General features: G+C 40.0%; 1 protein-coding gene across 1 annotated transcript in view; it reads left to right on the top strand.

Moving 5' to 3' along the window:
* Positions 1-18218, top strand: part of LOC112565189 (huntingtin-like) — a 32477-nt gene that overhangs the window by 10064 nt on the left and 4195 nt on the right. The window contains 31 exon segments of the mRNA XM_025240521.1: positions 341-457; positions 809-931; positions 1239-1447; positions 2092-2234; positions 4034-4262; positions 4782-4881; positions 5259-5362; positions 5540-5615; positions 5971-6147; positions 6949-7161; positions 8403-8522; positions 9193-9606; positions 9708-9885; positions 10051-10122; positions 10306-10443; positions 10753-10929; positions 11108-11202; positions 11655-11809; positions 12065-12133; positions 12346-12469; positions 13332-13619; positions 14316-14471; positions 14843-15030; positions 15342-15456; positions 15711-15856; positions 16206-16273; positions 16437-16572; positions 16805-16967; positions 17277-17423; positions 17425-17438; positions 17913-18103. Of these exon segments, the coding sequence (XP_025096306.1) occupies positions 341-457; positions 809-931; positions 1239-1447; positions 2092-2234; positions 4034-4262; positions 4782-4881; positions 5259-5362; positions 5540-5615; positions 5971-6147; positions 6949-7161; positions 8403-8522; positions 9193-9606; positions 9708-9885; positions 10051-10122; positions 10306-10443; positions 10753-10929; positions 11108-11202; positions 11655-11809; positions 12065-12133; positions 12346-12469; positions 13332-13619; positions 14316-14471; positions 14843-15030; positions 15342-15456; positions 15711-15856; positions 16206-16273; positions 16437-16572; positions 16805-16967; positions 17277-17423; positions 17425-17438; positions 17913-18102 (4644 nt within the window). The 3' untranslated portion in view covers position 18103.

Raw genomic sequence — 18218 nt, 5'->3', positions numbered from 1 at the left:
TCATGAAGCTGGCATGTGCTGTCACTAAAGAGGTAAAGAAGGGATCCTTAGATTCTCCTGCATATTCTCTAAACAGTTTTTTTTTTGCTTGATAATATATTGCTGCTGCAGTCAGCTTTAAATATAAGCAGGTGTTTTCTTTCCATGGTCTTGGTGTTTAATGTGGCGTATCCGACAAGACTGTAATGATGTTTTTCCCAAGTGTTGCTGTGAACAAGTGTGACACACCTTTTGCACATTTTAATGTAACATTTTTTATTGAGCTTTATTTAACCAGTTGTATTACAGTGATGCTGCAAGAATACATGCATTCATATGTCTCATTATTTTGGCTTTGCAGGCATTGGAGATGTTTGTTATCATTCTTCAGCAATGCCACTGTGAAAGTGAAGAGAGGTGGAAGCGCATGTCACGCATGGTCACAGATGTTGTTCTGCCTGCCTTGGTGAAACAGCAGGTTGGTGGAGTGAGGAAAAAGTTTTAAAATGTTTTAAAGTCATCACTTTAGACTATCATTTGTTTTATGATGGGTTTGTTTAAAATTTTGACTCATTACAACTGTCTTTTTGAGAATAAAAAACTTAAATTAATTTTTTATTTTAAAGAGATTTAAACAAACTGCAAAGCAATAATTCATTTTGTGAAAAAATTGGATACCAAAATATTCATGTGTACTCAGTATGGCATTTATATTATATTACATGAAATAGCTTCCCCAATGTTACATATTCTATGAGTCCTAATTGATTGAATAGATTGCACAAACTCTCCTTTTGTGATATTTTGAATGATCTTGATTAACTTTCAGATCAGCCTGGAAAGTCAGGCAGCCTTGGACATTCTACATCGTCTGTTTGAGTCTGTAGCACCCAGTGTTTTCCGACCTGTGGACATTCTATTAAAAACTCTTTTAGCTCCACCTGTCAGTGTGGTTAGTGCTTTTTTAGTCTTATAAATTTAACTGCATGTGCACTTGCATGCATGTTTGTTTACATCTATAGTTGGTATCCAGATATTGAAATAAATCTCATTCTGAAAAGTAGGTCAAACAGCAAAATTAAAATTTTTATTGCACCATTTGTTATAGTGGAAGCTAGTAGTGTGCTGTAGGGGGAAATCAAATAGTTAAAATACTGGGATATAACTGTGTATTTTATCAGCAATGCATGAACGAGAATATTTTGTGTAGCACTTGATGTAACAGTATATTTTCATGCTGGTTTGCTGTTGTTGGTCAGGAAAGTGTACATGGGGTGGAACGATGGATGTGTCTTGTGCTGGCGTTGCTGCGGGTGCTTGTGTCACAGTCCAAGGAAGAGGTTATCCTCTCTCGTCTTGAGGAAATTGGTCTACATGTCTCCCTAACTCGAATGTCATCCATCACAGACATGTCAGCATCTGTCACAGAAATGCTGCGTAATTTGTCTCCTGAGGAGACTTTGGCCTGGTGAGTGATAAAACAGAGAACTCAACATACAGTACTTTTTGTCTTCTGAGAGAAGCTCATGTCCATATTTTTCTGCTTGGCACACAGAACACAGAAAAGAACATAAAATTAAAAAATCGGCATTCATAAATTTGGTAAATAATATTTAACACTGAAGTTCTAAGAAAATAGATCAACATAAACCACTGTCCCACACACTCACTCTTTCTCCCAATCTCTCTTTCTCTCATACACACATGCAGAGATAAATAAAAGAGTGCCACAATAAAGAGAGGGCTTGGTATGTTGAGAGGAGTTTGTCAGCTTGGTTTTGCTATTAACAGCAAGACTGTTACATTTGCATCCTCTCCCAACAGCAAGTTAGCCACTCAGTCCATCGGGTGGTCCAATGGCACAATGGTTAGCGCCTGTCACCAATACAGTGAGGGTTGGCTATCCTGAGTTCAGCTCTCTTCTCAGGCACGCTGTTCTTTCTCTGCATGTGGCCATGATATAGCCTTAGTTTCTAGCTTGGCATAAAACACAAATTTCCCCTCCCCCCCCCCCCACACAGCCCATCATCAGCACATTGGACTAAGGGAAGGGGGAAAAGAAAGTGAATTAACATTGTGATTTGAACATCTGAACATTGTGGTTTGTGACAGGTTCTTGCTGCAGGTCATCGGGAAGTGTGCAGAGACCCTGAGTGGCCAGCAGAGTGTTCTAGACTTTACTGCTGGCACCACTAACTTCTTGCTGCAGCAGACAACACACCTCATGCTCTATGTTACACACATGTTCCAGTCTGGTAAGGCTCTCTCTGTGTAAGTGTATGTGCATGAATGCATTTGTGTTGACATGACACATATCAGCATGCCTACAGATAGCAAGTGTCAAGATGATAAAGGTAGAAATTCAACATCAAACAAATTTAATTAACATGGAATTATGATTGCTTTGTTGAATTCTTTTAGTCTGTGGATTACAAGGTCCAAGCTGCTCATGTGTGTCCATTACATTCAATAATTTTGACTCCAAAACTATTAAACAATAAAATAAAAGAGATGAATTCCATCTTTTAACTAGGCAAACCATATTTGAATAGAGTTACATCCCTTAACTTGACAACAGGAAAATGTCATTTTAAAAATGTGAATTTCTTCTTCATGCTGTAACAGATAGCATGACTATATGGAATTATCCTGACTAGCCACCTCAGTTCCAACTATCTACTCCTAATTGGTCAGACCCGACCAATAAACAGGAAGAACACAAATTTCACCAACTCACAGCACCCTCCCCCCCATCCCGTCCTTACCAGCCAATGAGTTCTCTTACAGCAATTTTTCGCCCGGCTTCACACAGTTCAGATGTGTGTTTGAGCTACCTTGTTTCTGTGGCCTTATGGATAAGCTGTGTGGTCTCCCACTAATATTTATGCATAGGGTTCAAACTGTCTGGCATGCTCAGTGAATTCCCCCCTGTGAAGTTTGCCACACCTGACAGAGGACAGATGGATCCAGGTTTTAAGGGACGGACCACAGCAGAAAGGAACGCCTAGGCCAGTCAAGTGCTCTTTTTATTTAGAGCACAGTAAAAAAGATAAAGTTAGACAACTATTTACATCTCTTCCCTAGGTTGGAAGTATTGGCAGTTTCACTAGGTGTAGCTGCTAGTCTTGCTTCCTCACATAATGTAGCCCTGAAATAAATTAAGGCAATAGGCTGGCATTCTGATTCCACCTTTGCTGGGTTCTATCTGAGAGATCTAGTATGCCGTTGATTCTCTGGACACAGCACTGTGTCTGCGGTGCAGCATATTGCCCACAGCATAGCTCGGCTAGCCTGTCTTGCCTCCGTTCCTCGTTAACTCAGGTTGGTGGTGGGGCCTCACACTGTGCCACCTGGCTAGAATTGAGATGTGTCAATTTTTCTTCATTTTTTATGCACTCCACCTTTTCGGTATTCTCTATATTGTCATATTATCTGGGACAGTATTAATAGCAAATACCATTGTTGATGGTAAAATTCCTTTTTTTCAAGTACTTTCACATGACCAGATGACTCTCTAGCTTCCTCCTGCCTCCCCGCTGTGGGTTTCTCCTTAGCCAGGCAAAAAACTGTGAGAGCTCAATGGGTGGTAAGGGCAGGATGGGGAGAGGAGTCAGTCAAAATTTGTGTTCTCCCTGTTTATTGGTCGGGTCTGACCAGTCAGGATAGCTGGAATTGAGATAGCTAGCTGGTGCTGGCAGGAAAGGAGTGAGCATAAATTATAATGTTAAGAACACTGACAATTATTGTTTTTGAGACCAGCATCCATTATTATGTTTGTGTATTTCTCTTTTTAATAAATCGCTTTGGTCCCACCTTTAATAGTGGAGAAAGTGCTATACAAATCAGCTTCATTATTATTATTCCTAATTTCCTTTAGATTTACAAAAAAGTTCTTTTTGTAATAAAAAGAGATTGGAAAGATTTATATTAATTATGATTCATGTTTTTTTGTTTTTTTTAATTCTTGGGTATCAAGGGTCAAGATCCCTACCCAGTGAATTAAAGTTACCTTGTTACTTCATTTCTCAGTGTATTTTCTGGACCCTGTTTACAGGCTTGTTTCGGCGTGTGACTACGGCAGCAATGGGACTTTTGCAAAATGAAAGTGCTAACTGCTTCTACAACATCCGTGAGATCAACCACAACGTCATGGCTCTCAGCACTACCTGTTCCATGCTTCCTCTTCACTGGTGTAACATCCTCATTCTCCTGAACTATGATGACCGCAAGTTCTGGAGTCAGATAGTTCAGACGCCACAGTCTTTTCGCATGTCTAATCAAAGGTAAATAGTACAGCTTTTCTTTTTTTCATTGATAGTGAATCAAGACAAGGTCAATTCTTTGAATATTGAGTGCCAGGAAATGTGGTTGTTCTTGGCATGCTCTTGTCAAAGCAAAACATTGGGTCTGGGGAATTGGGCAAATGGGTGACAGTTATGACGACTGTGTTAACACAATCCTACATTGACACATCAATAACTGAAAAATCTCACCACATGGTGCACAAGCCCCAATCTCTGCTCTTTGCCAGACAAAAGACAATGATATCTGAATCAAAGTATGACACAAAAGGATTTATTAACAAACAAATTTACGAGTTGGGACTTCTTAATTTAACCAGTAAAGAATTCTACTTTAAAAATTTTTGTGAGAGATGCAAACATTGAACATTCACTTAATTTGTCCAATCATTTCACCATACTTACATAAGCATTAGACATTAATTTTTATTTTTTTAGTGTTGATGATTGTGATTGTCAGGAGGATTTTATTATTATCAACATCCCTTTTTGTATTGCCAGCATAAGAGGTGGTCATGTGAACCCTCCTCGGCGAATTGTAGAATGTTCAAGTTTGGAGATTTTGCGGCGGGGAGGTTTAATTCTCTTTTGTGACTATGTGGTGAGTTGTCTTTAACACTGTCATGGTTCTTTAATTTATTTTTCTTACCAGAATGGGCTTCATGTTGCATTATGGAACAGTACTTTGATCAGAAAAAGTTTCAATTGTCTTTATTTTAGTTGTTCAAAATGAAGATTTTCAATTTGAGGATTTAAAATGATTTCCATATCCTATCATCATTTGAAAATGAGAAAGAAAAAAAGGTCTAGTTTAATGACAGCTGGAGATTTTTTTATGTGTCATGGGAAGTGTAAAAGGGACAAAAAAGATGATGAGGTTAACATGGCTGAAATTGTATGGGTTGGTTTAGATTTGCTGAGTTTGTGAAAAAACCAGCTGAAACCTGTTAGAATGTTTTTTGTGTACATGATGAACAGTGTGAGAACCTGAACGATGCAGAGCACATGACGTGGCTTATCATTAACCATGTGACTGACCTCATCGAGCTGTCCCATGAGTCCCCTGTTCAGGACTTCATCAGGTCAATAAAGTTCAAGTTTTTCTTTTCACAATAAATAGTTAAAAATATGTTTCTCAAAATATAGTTCAGAAAAATTTATGAAGCATATGGTTTTTAAGTCTCAAGGTTTGTTTTTGACATTTATGAAATGAATCTCTCATTGTAAAAATTTTTAAATATGCTTGTGGGATTTTTCAGTGCTATCCACAGGAATCCTGCTGCTAGCAGCTTATTTATTCAAGCCATTCATGCTCGAGGGGAAAGCGTGTGTCGGGTGAGTTTTGTTCATTCCCCTTTCGGAGGCTTGAGAATATATATATAAATGCAGATGTGTAGTGCCCTTGACTTTGAAGTAGAAGTCAGGGGGCTTGAGGCCTGTGCCATCCTGTGATGGGAAAAATCCTCCTGCCCAACCAACATGAGCAGATAGCCCATAAATCAAGGAAGTTAAGGCAAGTCTTGAGAAACAAAAGCATTACTGTTTATGACCAAAAGAATGATACATCAGATACGTGACGGATGACTGATCACAAGATGTAATTATTGCATGTAGTCCTGTCATCTGACAGGTCTTGAAAAAAACAATGACTCAGTGATTTAATTTCAATAAACTTTTAATTTTATTTCAGCCTTCCCTTGTGAAGAAGACATTGCGGTGCCTTGAGGCTATTCATCCTTCTCAGAGTGGAGCACTGATAACCTTACTCGTTGACAAGTTTCTCCACAACCATCAGCTGGCTGTGACACGAATGAGTGACACTGTCATATGTCGGAGACTTGAGGGACTACTCGCTGAGAATGGAGAGGTGAGATTTTACTGTAGGGTCAGAAGGGTCAGCAGGATCAGAATAGTCAGCCTGTTGTGTGGGGTTTCACCGTAAGTACATGCCTGGAAACTTTTTGATCATCAACAGGGGGGAGTCGCAGATATAACATCAGTTTTACTGATATTAATGTGGTAGAAGAGGATACTTTAAAAACTATTTTTCGAGGATTTTTGAGTATTCTTTGAGCAATTCATTGTGCGTGTGAGGTTGGGGGGTGGAGGAAGGATGGATGAACCATCTGAACATTGTGAATCTGACTTCTTTGTGGTTAAACAGAACCAATTATGTATTTTGTGCACATCATCAATACTGTTAATATTTATATCAAGAAAGTCTCAAGTTCTCATGGATGAATAAAATGCAGATTGACATTGTAGAAGTAAACCAGCTAAGCACCCAGCTGGGCAGGGGATGGGGCATTTGCAACACATTTGCTCATAAATTTCAGGTGCATCTTTTCAGAACAGCGACTTTACTGCAGCCCTATCCTGACCATGAACATGCCTAACATGTGCCTGTATTTATTTAGTGTATGAGCAGATATTTCTGTTGTAGAAGTGAGCATGTCTGTTACATGTGAATATGGGTGCATAGCTGTTGGTGATTCAGTTTTTTCTGTATATCATTTTGTAAAGCACTTTGAACAAATCATTGGAAAAGCACTCTATAAATGTTTGTTATTATTAGTTATAGTTTATTCCTTGTTACCCCTCAAGGAACATAGGGCCACAGTTCATTATTATTGTAATAAGGATTTACTGAGTTACTTGCCTTGCACAGGAAAGCAGCAAGCAGCTTCCTCAGGAGGACCTGGCCAAACTGCTGCTCTTCATTAAATCCAACAGCTTGATTAGGCGACATGAGAGACTGGTTTCATTGTTGAACAAACTGTACAGCATAGTCTCCACTGGGTCACAGGCACCATCCTCACCAGAAAAGACACATCCTCTGGCCTTGACAACTGTTAAGGTCACTGACATTGTGATTGACAAGGTCAGTCTTGTTGCTTTTACTGTGCAAATGGATAATGAAAAAAAAAACAAATATTTTGTTATATCTCTCATGATGGAAAGATCACCTCTATCTGGAAAAGGGATACAGAGAAGCAAGTCATATGTACTGTGGATGCTAGCAGTTTTGAAATATCAGAATGCTACAAACATCACCAGGCACAAAACAGGCTTAATTATAGATAATATAGGGAGCAAGTCTTATGTTCTGTTGATATTTGTAGATATATATATATAAATCACCATCCTTGCACATTTGGATACAGACTTAGCGCCTCATGTGCTGTTGGTATATTGAAAACAAACATGAAAGGAGATTTTAAACAAAAATAAACCAAGGTGAATAGATGTCTCAACCTACCTAAAGAACTGTTGCATAATGTGCTGCCATCAGCAGTAATGGTTGTGACAAGCCATCCCAATTCTAGATTTATATAAGCAAGCAGGAAAAGAGTACAAATTAGATAACCTACGCCATTACCAAAAAAAATAAAAAATACTATTGCCTTGCCATAAATGAAATAAAGATAGCCTAGTCTAAACGTTAATTTCCTCAAAATAGTAAATATATGGACTTCTTTTAGCATCCATAATCGAGCATTATTTTCTACGTAATAAACAATACAAATAGATTTTAGCAAACAAAAAACAAAATCTTATGCTAAAAACAAAAAGAATAGTGCAGCATAAGAATTTGGTAACCACTGAATGCTTTGAACAATTGAATGCTACCACTGCAGACTTGACAGGCCACCTGAATCCACTAGCAAAGAGCAACAAAGGTAACCCACCTACAACGATGGACACCAGAGGTAGAGCATATACCCCAGGTTTCCATTAACCCCACAGTGTAAAATCTCCTTATGGGGAAGAACTTTTCCCACCCAATATTGGCAACATCAAAAAGTAGTTTGGTGACCTCAAGGCATTAAATACTTTCCAAAACACCAAATAAATCTCATTATGGGTAATTTTAGATGTACAAGTGACTAATAAACTTCCGGCTTATTATTCCACAAAAACATACATTATGCTAACATTCAATATCTATTTTCAAGACATTCCAATAACCTGCAAGAAACAGATGTGGGCAGATGAAGTGCAGTTATGACTAAAATTTATAGTTAAGGACATTGATAGCAAGGATAATAAGTCTTGTGATGTTTTGAGACAGACAGCACAAGTTTACCACATTGTTGTAAGCATAAGGCTTTGTGGTCTTAGGACTTCTTCATGAGTATTACAAGAGACCAGTGCTTCTCGTCCTCACCTTCCATGCGGGAGTGCGCATTCCTTTTGCAGCGTCTTGAATATGCAGACATACTGTCCATCACAATGACCAAGGTGAGTGTGGATAGATCAGAGCTTGTGATGATGTCTGACAGTTCTGTGCATAGCTTAGGGGATTTGATGGCAAGCAGAATGAGGTTTGTCTTTCCATTAACCAATAATATTGCCAGAATCAATAGGATAGTTTATTTTCCTTAGATGGGGACATGTCAGAGCCTTTAAGAATACTTGCAAAGAGACATCTGGTAAATCTGTGCCTTTAAGAGTCAGAGAACAAACCAGACTGCTGTGGATTCTGAGCGCACCATGAAGTTCATTCACTTAAATGGATATTCTGCTGATTTATTGCATGCTGAATCCTGTTTCCCCTTTGTTAAAGTAAAGTTAAAGTTTTCATCCATATCTTTTAAGGAATGAAATGAAATCCATAGTATCATCACAGATTGTGACAGTTCCCAACTTGCTGCAGAAACTTTAATGTCGTGCAGGGTTAGTCATTCTAATGCACTTTTATGAAAAAGACTTTTTGGAAATGAAAATTTGGATTTTGTGTACAAGTGAAAGCTCATAAATTTTGTCCATGCCTGAGCTGCTGTGGAAGTGTAGTTCCTTTTGAGATATGTTGCTGTTGTTGATGTCTTTCATTTACTTTGCTGGGAAGTTCAGAGAGCATGACCAAAGGAACACTGCGTTAAAAGTGTCACAATTTCCTTCTTTGTTTCAGGAATTTAATCTCAGTGTGTTGGAAGAATGCGTCTCCCTTGGTGCCTTCCGCACCTTGCTGCGTTACAATCGTGACAAAGACAACGAGAGAGCCGCCTCTCCAACCGAACCTTCTCTTGATCCTCTCTTCCAGGCAGCTCAGCTGACCATGTTCCGTCACATCAACAATGTCATCAACCACTTGCCTGTCCCTCACCAGTGTCTGGCGTTTAGCACAGTGCTGCCATCTCGAGCCCTTCGCTACATGGAAAGAATTGACGATCTCTTCACTGATCACGGCTGGTTTGATATGAACTTTAGCCTGGCTGCAGCATTTGCTCAATATGTTGTCTGCATCCGGCGATTTCCGTGGGAAGCAAGGGTTCCTGGAGAGTCCCGGGCTGATGTCTGTAGGTTCTGTGTTCTTCTAATGGAGGTGAGAACAAAAATTGCATAAAACTTTGTGCATTCATTTCTGTTTTGTCTGCTGAGGTTTCTGTGGGTTTTTCTGGGTCAATCTAAATGTTTGTGTTATAGATGGTTCACTGGGCCATACAACATGACAGCTTGCCAACATCTGAGCAGCTGCAGACTTGCCTGGAGTGTGTGGCCTGTGTGCTGCAGGACACCAGTCTCTGGTCATTGCTGGCTCAAGATGACCATGCCACCTGGGCCAGCACCCTCATAGCAGGCCTGCACCAACTTCTTTCCTCTGGTCAGTGATTGCACTTCCATGCTTTGTTTCTTAGCATCCATGAAAACTGTCATCCTGACTTAACCTGTGGGTTGTCAATCAAAGTTTGTGCTTATTTAGTAGATTACTTGCTTCTGTTGGTTCCCTTATCATCAAACAAGTCATTGAATTGCTTTGTCATTACAGTTGTAGTTCTGCCAGGTGAGAAAGTGGCCAGTCCTACTCATGAAGATCATTCGGATGATGATAGCTGTGATGGTAAGTAGATAATGTTATCTTCTGGATCTCAAGGTGGATCTCTCTTGCACACATTAAACAAAGGTATGACAGATGCACTCATAAAATTCAGACTAAGGGTACCTAATTTGAATGTCAACAAGTTTTGCTTTAAAACCTAAGTTTATGCCAGCCTTCCGGCCTAATTTATCTGTTGATTTTCAGATGCAGCATGCATGATACGTGCATGTGACCAAGTGTCAGAATTGGTGCACTGCCTGCAGACACGCCTTCACCCTGCTAGTGATGACAGTTTGCGGTTTCCACCTTTCTTAGCTTCGCTTATCCGCAATATCATCATTGGTAAAGTAGTCTTTCCGTATGATAATGATTCAGGGTATTTGAGTGGGTGGAATGGGTAGACCTGTTCAGTATCAAAGAGATCTTGAGGCTAAAAGAAATACCACTTGTTACTGATTTATGTCTGCTCAGGAGCAAGAACATGTTTTTTCTAAGATTTTGTCTCCATACCAGTAACTGCATGGATTATCAGAAAAGGTGATTATTCATTGCACATCTGTGCGTATGTGTTGGCGAGGGATGACCTGTATTCATTGTGTTTCTCTTTGTGTGTATGCATGTGCATTCACCTGCTGTTTCACTGATGCTCAGGTCTTGCCAGGCTTCCACTTGTCAACACCTATGCTAGAACACCTCCTGTTGTGTGGCGCCTTGGATGGTCTCCCTCTCCAGTAGGCAGCCATCGTACTCAGCTGCCTCCCCTTCCAGTGGAATTTCTGCAAGAGAAGGATGTACTGAAGGAGTTCGTCACGAGAATCAACACACTAGGTCAGCACTGGTCAACAATTTTGTTTAATACCAATGTTGTTCCATGCATTACAACATCTATGTGACATATTGATGAAATGTTTTTAATGGTTTTTTTTTTGGTGAACTGAAATAGGAGTGTTAGCATTATTTGCTATTGCCCTCATTTATAATGCTGATGTCTCTGTTCCACGACCAGGCTGGACTAATCGGCAACAGTTTGAGGAGAGCTGGATGAGTCTGTTGGGTGTACTTAACCCAGTGTCCCATGCAGGCCAACCCCTCTCCTCAGAGGTAAAGCCCAGTGAACTCTTCACATTCAGTACACTGCTTACTCATCCATACAGTGCATACATTACAGCCATAGAATATTTAGACTGATGTTTCTTCTAACTGCAAATTCTGTACAAATTTGCCTGAATATATCCATATATCATTGGAAGAATGCAAGTCAAAAGTTTAAACCTGTACATTGTGTGCATGCTTAGCTGTGCAATGCTGCCATTTAAAACAGCTTTCATGACTTAATGAAAGAGGGAGAGCACACAGGTCACTAAAATTCTAAAATCAAACAATTTATTATATGATTTCTTTAACATTCAAAATGTTTGTATGGCCAGGGGGCTCACTCTTGGATTTTGACATCACTGACAAATTAGTTTCTTGCATGACATATTCATTATAATTGAAAGTAGTGGGGCATAGCCAGTAGCCTGCTACCAAAGTCAGCACATCACTTTGTCTAGGAGGAGATAGAACAGTCTCAGGGAATGGTGATAGCAGTTCGAACCATCACAGCCCTTCTCCTGCAGGCCATGTATGTGCCCTGTTCTGGCAACCCTGTCAACAGCCAGTATGAGATTCGGCCACGTGATAAACCTTTGGCCTTCCTCATGACTAGGTAAGGAGGGAATGCTGACTGCTTTCTCTTTCAGTATTTGGCATCATTTCTGCTTTTCAGCATGCTATGGCATGCAAGGGTGATTTAGTGATATAAGCTTTATATTCAATTTTTTTTTCTCTCTCTGTCTTTTGTGTGGTATCAGAAAATGGTCTTTAGTGATGATAAACAAGCACCTGTTGTGTGCAGTTCCATTGTGCAGTTCTTCCATTGAAATTGCTGTTTGTCAAAAGAATTTACTTGATGTACTGACAGATGTGGGAAAAAGCTATCAATGATCAGAGGACTCATAGAACAAGAAGTGCGTAATTTGTGTGCTATCAAGTAAGTAACCACTCTCCTTATTTTAGCATTTATTTTTTTCTACATACATTTATAAGGGCATAATGCCATTTTACCAAGCATTCTGAAGAATTTTGTTTGTCAAATTTAAAGACATAGGGCAGTCGAAGCATTTAAAATGTTCACAAGTGTGTGTGTGGATGTGTGTGTTCTTGTATGTGTATGTGCATAAATATCTGTACATGCTCATGCAGGCCAGATCGTCTTACACACCATCCATACAGCAGTCCACGGCGAAAGATAGATTCTATTCACTACGATTTGTTTGAGGAAAACCTGGAACGAGAGTTTGGCTGCGAGGACTATGGACTTGGACAGGTCAGTGTTGTGGCATATTTTGTGGTTGTTTGTTTGCTGTCCATCAGTTTTCTCATCTTTCTTCTCTCTGTTGTTTCTCATGAATTTTCATCAATTATTTTTTTTTTTTGGTCAGCTTTTCTTGACTGCCTTTGCTGTGCCACCTCCTACTCAGGATTGTTTTTTACACCTGTGCCAGGCTGCTTTTTGTTTTTGCCAACTAAAGATCTCTATGACCAGCTTCTTTAGTGACATCTTTTCCCCTTCACTACAACTCTCTTATCTCTGGACCATTTTATTTTTTCTCTCACAACATTTTCCAGTGTTAAAGAGTCTGGATCTATGTAGGTCAACAGCATAGTCTGAACAGTGATCTCTTGTGTATTGTTCTATACTGCCTTTGTGTTGATGCAGCATCTCTGTCGGTACATGCTGTTGCGTTGTGTACTTTGTAACAGATGTTGTCTGCTGACTTGCATGTCCTTCAAATCATTCTACACAGCTGTAGACATAGCCTCAACATTATGTCAGACCTTTCTGTTGTCTTCTGACAGTGTGGTGGTGTATTTGTCTGTTGATATGTCTCTGTATATTTGCTTATATGTTTGGTCTGTTTGTTCTTTGAGCATTTTAATCTATATGTAGATGCCATTTGTCTCTTTTGTGTAAAGCTTATTGAATCTACTGTACAGTGGAGAAATCTGCTGTATTCTGGTTTACAGGAGGATGATGACACCAGCATGTCCATTAGAAACTAACAAAAGATATTAAACTCACCTTCATGCCGTGTCTGTATGATCGTGATCTCACAACAGACTAACATCCATACCATGTCCTTTATGATCTTACCATAGACTTTTCCAGACACTTGTATTCTGTCCAGATTTCACTGGAGTCAGTGTGGGCAGTTGTGGGCAGCCTTGAACCAGCATTTGCAGAATCTGACACTACAGACTCGCTGGACAGCCCACAGCCTGATGATGTCCGAGTGCATTTGGCATCTCGTGCAGGAGGCAGCAGTGGAGAGGCCCATGGGGAGCGATCAGTGTCGTTGAGTGGACTGGACATCCACTCATGTCTGCAGTTTCTGCTGGAGCTGTATGGAGCATGGCTGCATGTAGACAACAACCCCAAGCCACCACTCATGCTGATCAATGCTGTGGTCAAATCAGTCAGTATTCCTTTGCTTTTTTCCTTTTCTCACAGTCAGGGCTGGTATAGTAAAAAAAAAAACAACCAACAACTTGCTTGTCACCACTGCAGTGAGAATCACATGGTCCTGGATTCAATCTTCACTTTCTCAAGGCCAGAGTATATTCCTTCTGTATCCCTGGTGCAACCCTGCTGTGAACCCCCACCTTGTTCTTGGTGTCGGAATTTTTACTGTTGTGCATGTTTTAATAAATTGTCATGGTCTCCAGAGCATCCACCATCAGTTGTTTGCATCAGGCCTTTTGTCTTTTCTATTTAGAGCCATACATTCGTAGCTATTTTTTCATTTTTAAAGAGGATAGGAATTTACCAACAGACTTAAGGTTTTTATGTTTTGTTAGATTTTTGTCTCTGGTTCTGGTTTGTTATTGGTTGTTTTAGGCCACAACACTCCTTTTTACATATTACTTACTGTTTTATAGTTTTGTTCTTTGTGTTGGCTTTTGTTTTTAAGGATGTTATCACAAAGTACTATCCCTGAATTACTATTCATAACTCCCTGGCAATACTGTCTGTCATGTTAACCGTCATGTAACGACTCCATCTTACACTGTTTATAGTATCTAGTATCTACACACTGATTTTGATGTAAATTTAGTTAGTATTAGTTAATTTCTTTGAAGTAGAATATGTAGATCTCTTTTTTTTTTTACAGATGGTCTGCTTGTCAGATTTGTTCATGGAGCGAGAGCAATTTGAGTTTATGCTTGACACTCTGCTGGACGTACTGAAAGTCCATCCCTCAGAGGATGAGCTTGTCAATCAGTACCTGATTGTAGGACTGGCAAAAGCATCAGCTGTCATAGGCGTGGTAAGGCTAGATGTATTTATCAACTTGAATCTAGCTAAAAGTTAGCCAATATGTAGTGACCTGGCCTCAAAAGGTTTCCCAGAAATGTCCCGACTTTCAGTGCTTATTGTGCTGCATTTGTGGTCTTTTTTCTGTGCTTAACGAACACCTCTATTATTGTTTGCTATTGTTTATTTAAACCATAAGTTAAACACATTTGTGGCAGAAACACAGACATGTTCTCAAACTTGCATAAATAAAATGCATAATTATTTTGTCAAGGAATAATATAACTTTTGTCTTGCGCCAACAGACCTGCACTGTTATGCAGACCGAAATTCTTATACTGACCTGTGCTTTTCTGTGGCACTACATTACTTACACTTGTGCAGGATGCTGCAACAGTTGAGAAGATTGTGAAGACAGTGGACAATGGTCTGAAGAGCACACACTTACCCACCAAGATCTCCTGCCTGCATGGAATGCTGTATCTCTTGGAAGGCGGACTCAGTGACATCGTTCGTGCATTGTTGCCAACTATGGCTGATTTTATTCTCCGTCATCTTGCTATAGTGTCACAGTGAGTATGCTGGTTGGCAGTGCAGTCCCATTACCACTATCCTTAGGGCAAACAGATGTGAGATCACTTTCAGGATTGATGATGATGATTATTATTATTCCTTTTTTTGACTGCTCTGATTAGACTTGATTTCTAGCAGTGATTAGCAGTAACTTCCTGCTGTAGCTAATGAACACAGACTGTTACAGAGACACCAAGTACAGCAGTTGACCACACTTTCTTGTAGTGACTACAACTGTAGTCTCCTAAAGTGACTACTGACCATAACTTCCTGTAATGGTCAGTGGCATTGACTGTCTGATGAATTTCAGAGCCTGCATTATTAGCCAGCAGTTTGTCATAACGCTGTGGGCCACAGCCTTCTACATGCATGAAAACTTCCACAATGAACTGAAAGACACAGACTTTACCTCCAAGATGATGCAGGTAAGATTTTATATTATCATTTTCGTCTGTATTTCATTTTCAATAGCTCTCTTGTATTTTTAATTTGGAATGCAAAATCAAGCAGAAAGAAAACCATTATACTAATATTTGTACAGACTTGTGTGCATATGTCTATGCTGGATGTGCTACATGATTTGCCATTTGCTTGAGAACAGAAGAGATAGAGCAAGCAATAAGTGGGAGCATGCAAGAACAACATTAATCTGGTAATAATTCATAAATCCTGTCACCAGCTGATAGTTACTACAGCAGCTTGCAGCGAGGAAACAGTGTCAACAGCAGTCTTTCTGACCATTATGAAGGGGACGGAGAGGCTGCTGCTAGCCGATGTCATGTCACGCACCGACACCGAGTCCATCATCAAACTCAGCATGGACAGGTTTGCTGCACTTTCCTCATCCTGCCTCTCTATAGGTCATCCAGTGACTCAGTCAGCCAGTCTCTCATCATTCTAGCTACTAATTCATTGCTTATCTCTTGTTGGCATGTGTAAAGGAAGCTGTTGTAGTTGGATTTCAGGCAGTAAATGTAAAAACTTCCACAAGGAAGCATTGCAGCTGTTTCAGTGAAAGTTCCACACCAGCACGGGAACGTAAAAGTCATGCAAGTCATACATAGGTAGAGGAACATAGAGTTTATATATTACATTGGAGAATGTGAAGACATGATGCTTAGGAGACAACTGACCAACATATCTTATGGTCAACATGACCCAACACTGGTTGCAGGTTGTGTCTGCCAAACCCACAGAGAGCCCTTCCTGCTTTGGGGCTTATGTTCACTTGCATGTATTCTGGTGAGGATTGCTTTTTGTGTTTGTAAAAAAACTTAAGTGTCATTAAATTTCTATTATGCAATGGTTTCAAGTACATTTTGTTTCACTCCCCTTGGGTATTTGTAACTATCTGCTTCACTGCTATGGTTTTTATCTTTTATCGTGAAACTGGGAACTCTTGCAGGCAAGTCACTTGACCAGTACAGCCCCCGACCAAGGGATGAGCCAACCTTTTTAGTGAGCAATGCTTTTGAGACAGTTTACCAGGATCCAGAGTCTCTCATTGTGGCCATGGAGCGTGTCACCGTTCTATTTGACAGGTAATTCATGTCTGCATTTGCAAGTGCCTCTGATCTTACTGAATTATTCTTCAGTGACACCACCTGTTGTGGTGGTCCAAGGACAGAGCTCCCAGTGTACTAATAGCAGAATTTTTTTTTTTTTTTTTAAAGATCAGAGTTCTAGATGAACATTTAATGCTAATCCATATGATGAGAATTGCAAAACTCAAAAAGAAATCTTTTTTTTCTTCTTGCTGTCGCTGCTCGACAGAATCAAGAAGGGCTATCCTTATGAAGCACGGGTGATCACAAGACTTCTGCCTGCCTTTCTGGCTGACTTCTTCCCACCACAAGACATCATGAATAAAGTCATCGGAGAGTTCTTATCCAGCCAGCAACCATATCCACACCTGATTGCCAAGGTCGTCTTCCAGGTACTATCTTGTCCCTCTAAAATGATTAGAAAAAGCTGTTTCACCAAATTGCAAAATTGCAAGTTACAAAGGAGAACATGAGCGAGACTGTTAGGGTAGGAGAGTTATTTTATCTTCTGCATTATATTAAAGTGATGGATGAAACATCATCCTGGCAAGTTGTCAGGATACCATGGCCTCTCTGCTGGCATTTCACCCAGTTTCATATTGATGTGCTGGTCTGTTAGGTGTTTGTGTTGATCTGCTGTTCTGTTAGATGTGGATGTACTGTTTTGCTATGTGATTTATGTTAATACGCTGGTCTGTTAGGTGTTTAACAACCTGCACCAGCAGAGCCAGCAGAACTTGGTGCAGGAGTGGGTGATGCTGTCCCTGTCCAACTTTACTCAGCGATCACCTGTAGCCATGGCCACTTGGAGCCTGACCTGCTTTTTCATCAGTGCCTCTACTAATGTTATGGCTGAAAGCTCTGTATCCTTTTGCCTCATCTGCCTTTTTGATGTCATACACCTTCTGATGATTCAAATGATTCAGATGTATGTCTCTAAAGAGCATCCTAGTATTAGTAACAAACTTTTATACCCTCCCATTATTCCACAGGGAGGTAACACTAAGTTTTTGATTGAAGAATGTGTCAGGTGACCGGCAAACCAAGGGTTCGACCCCGGGTTACAAGGTTATTCATTCTTGGGTTTGAAGTGTCTTTGGCTACTGTAACCATTAGGCCATGTTGAGTGGGTAGTCGATGTTGAGTCGAGTAGCACAAAGGCACTTGGTTTACCTTTTTAACCTTGCTAAAACTAATTTTACTGTAGGACAAAGTTCATTTTTCTTTTCTTTGAGTGAGTTCTTTTCCATTTAGCTCATTCTTAAGTTTACAGGTTGAAAAAATAATTTAACTGTTTAGTTGAGCTCTTGAATGTGGCGCCTTGACAGAGTCATCAGGTTTCCTCACGTCCTTGGACGAATGGGCAAGCTGGAGATTGTGGATCGTCAACTCTTCTGCTTGGCAGCCCTGGACTTCTTCCGGCAGCTGACAGAAGATATGCATCGCCGAACTTTTATATCCACCTTTCAGACAGTTGCTTCACAAGACTCACCTTACCGAGAACTGATTGAATGTCTGACCGCATGAAGTGAGTCAGTAACATGGGCAAATGTGTATTTCTTGTGAGTGCATGTGTGTGAGAGAGCATGAGAGAGAGAGAGTGTGTGTTCACGTGCTGTTGGAATGATTATCATCACAGGATG

Source organism: Pomacea canaliculata, linkage group LG5, assembly GCF_003073045.1.
Source record: "Pomacea canaliculata isolate SZHN2017 linkage group LG5, ASM307304v1, whole genome shotgun sequence".
Classification (NCBI taxonomy): domain Eukaryota; kingdom Metazoa; phylum Mollusca; class Gastropoda; order Architaenioglossa; family Ampullariidae; genus Pomacea; species Pomacea canaliculata.
Note: the sequence above shows the minus strand (reverse complement) of the source record. Positions and strands in the feature narration are given on the sequence as shown.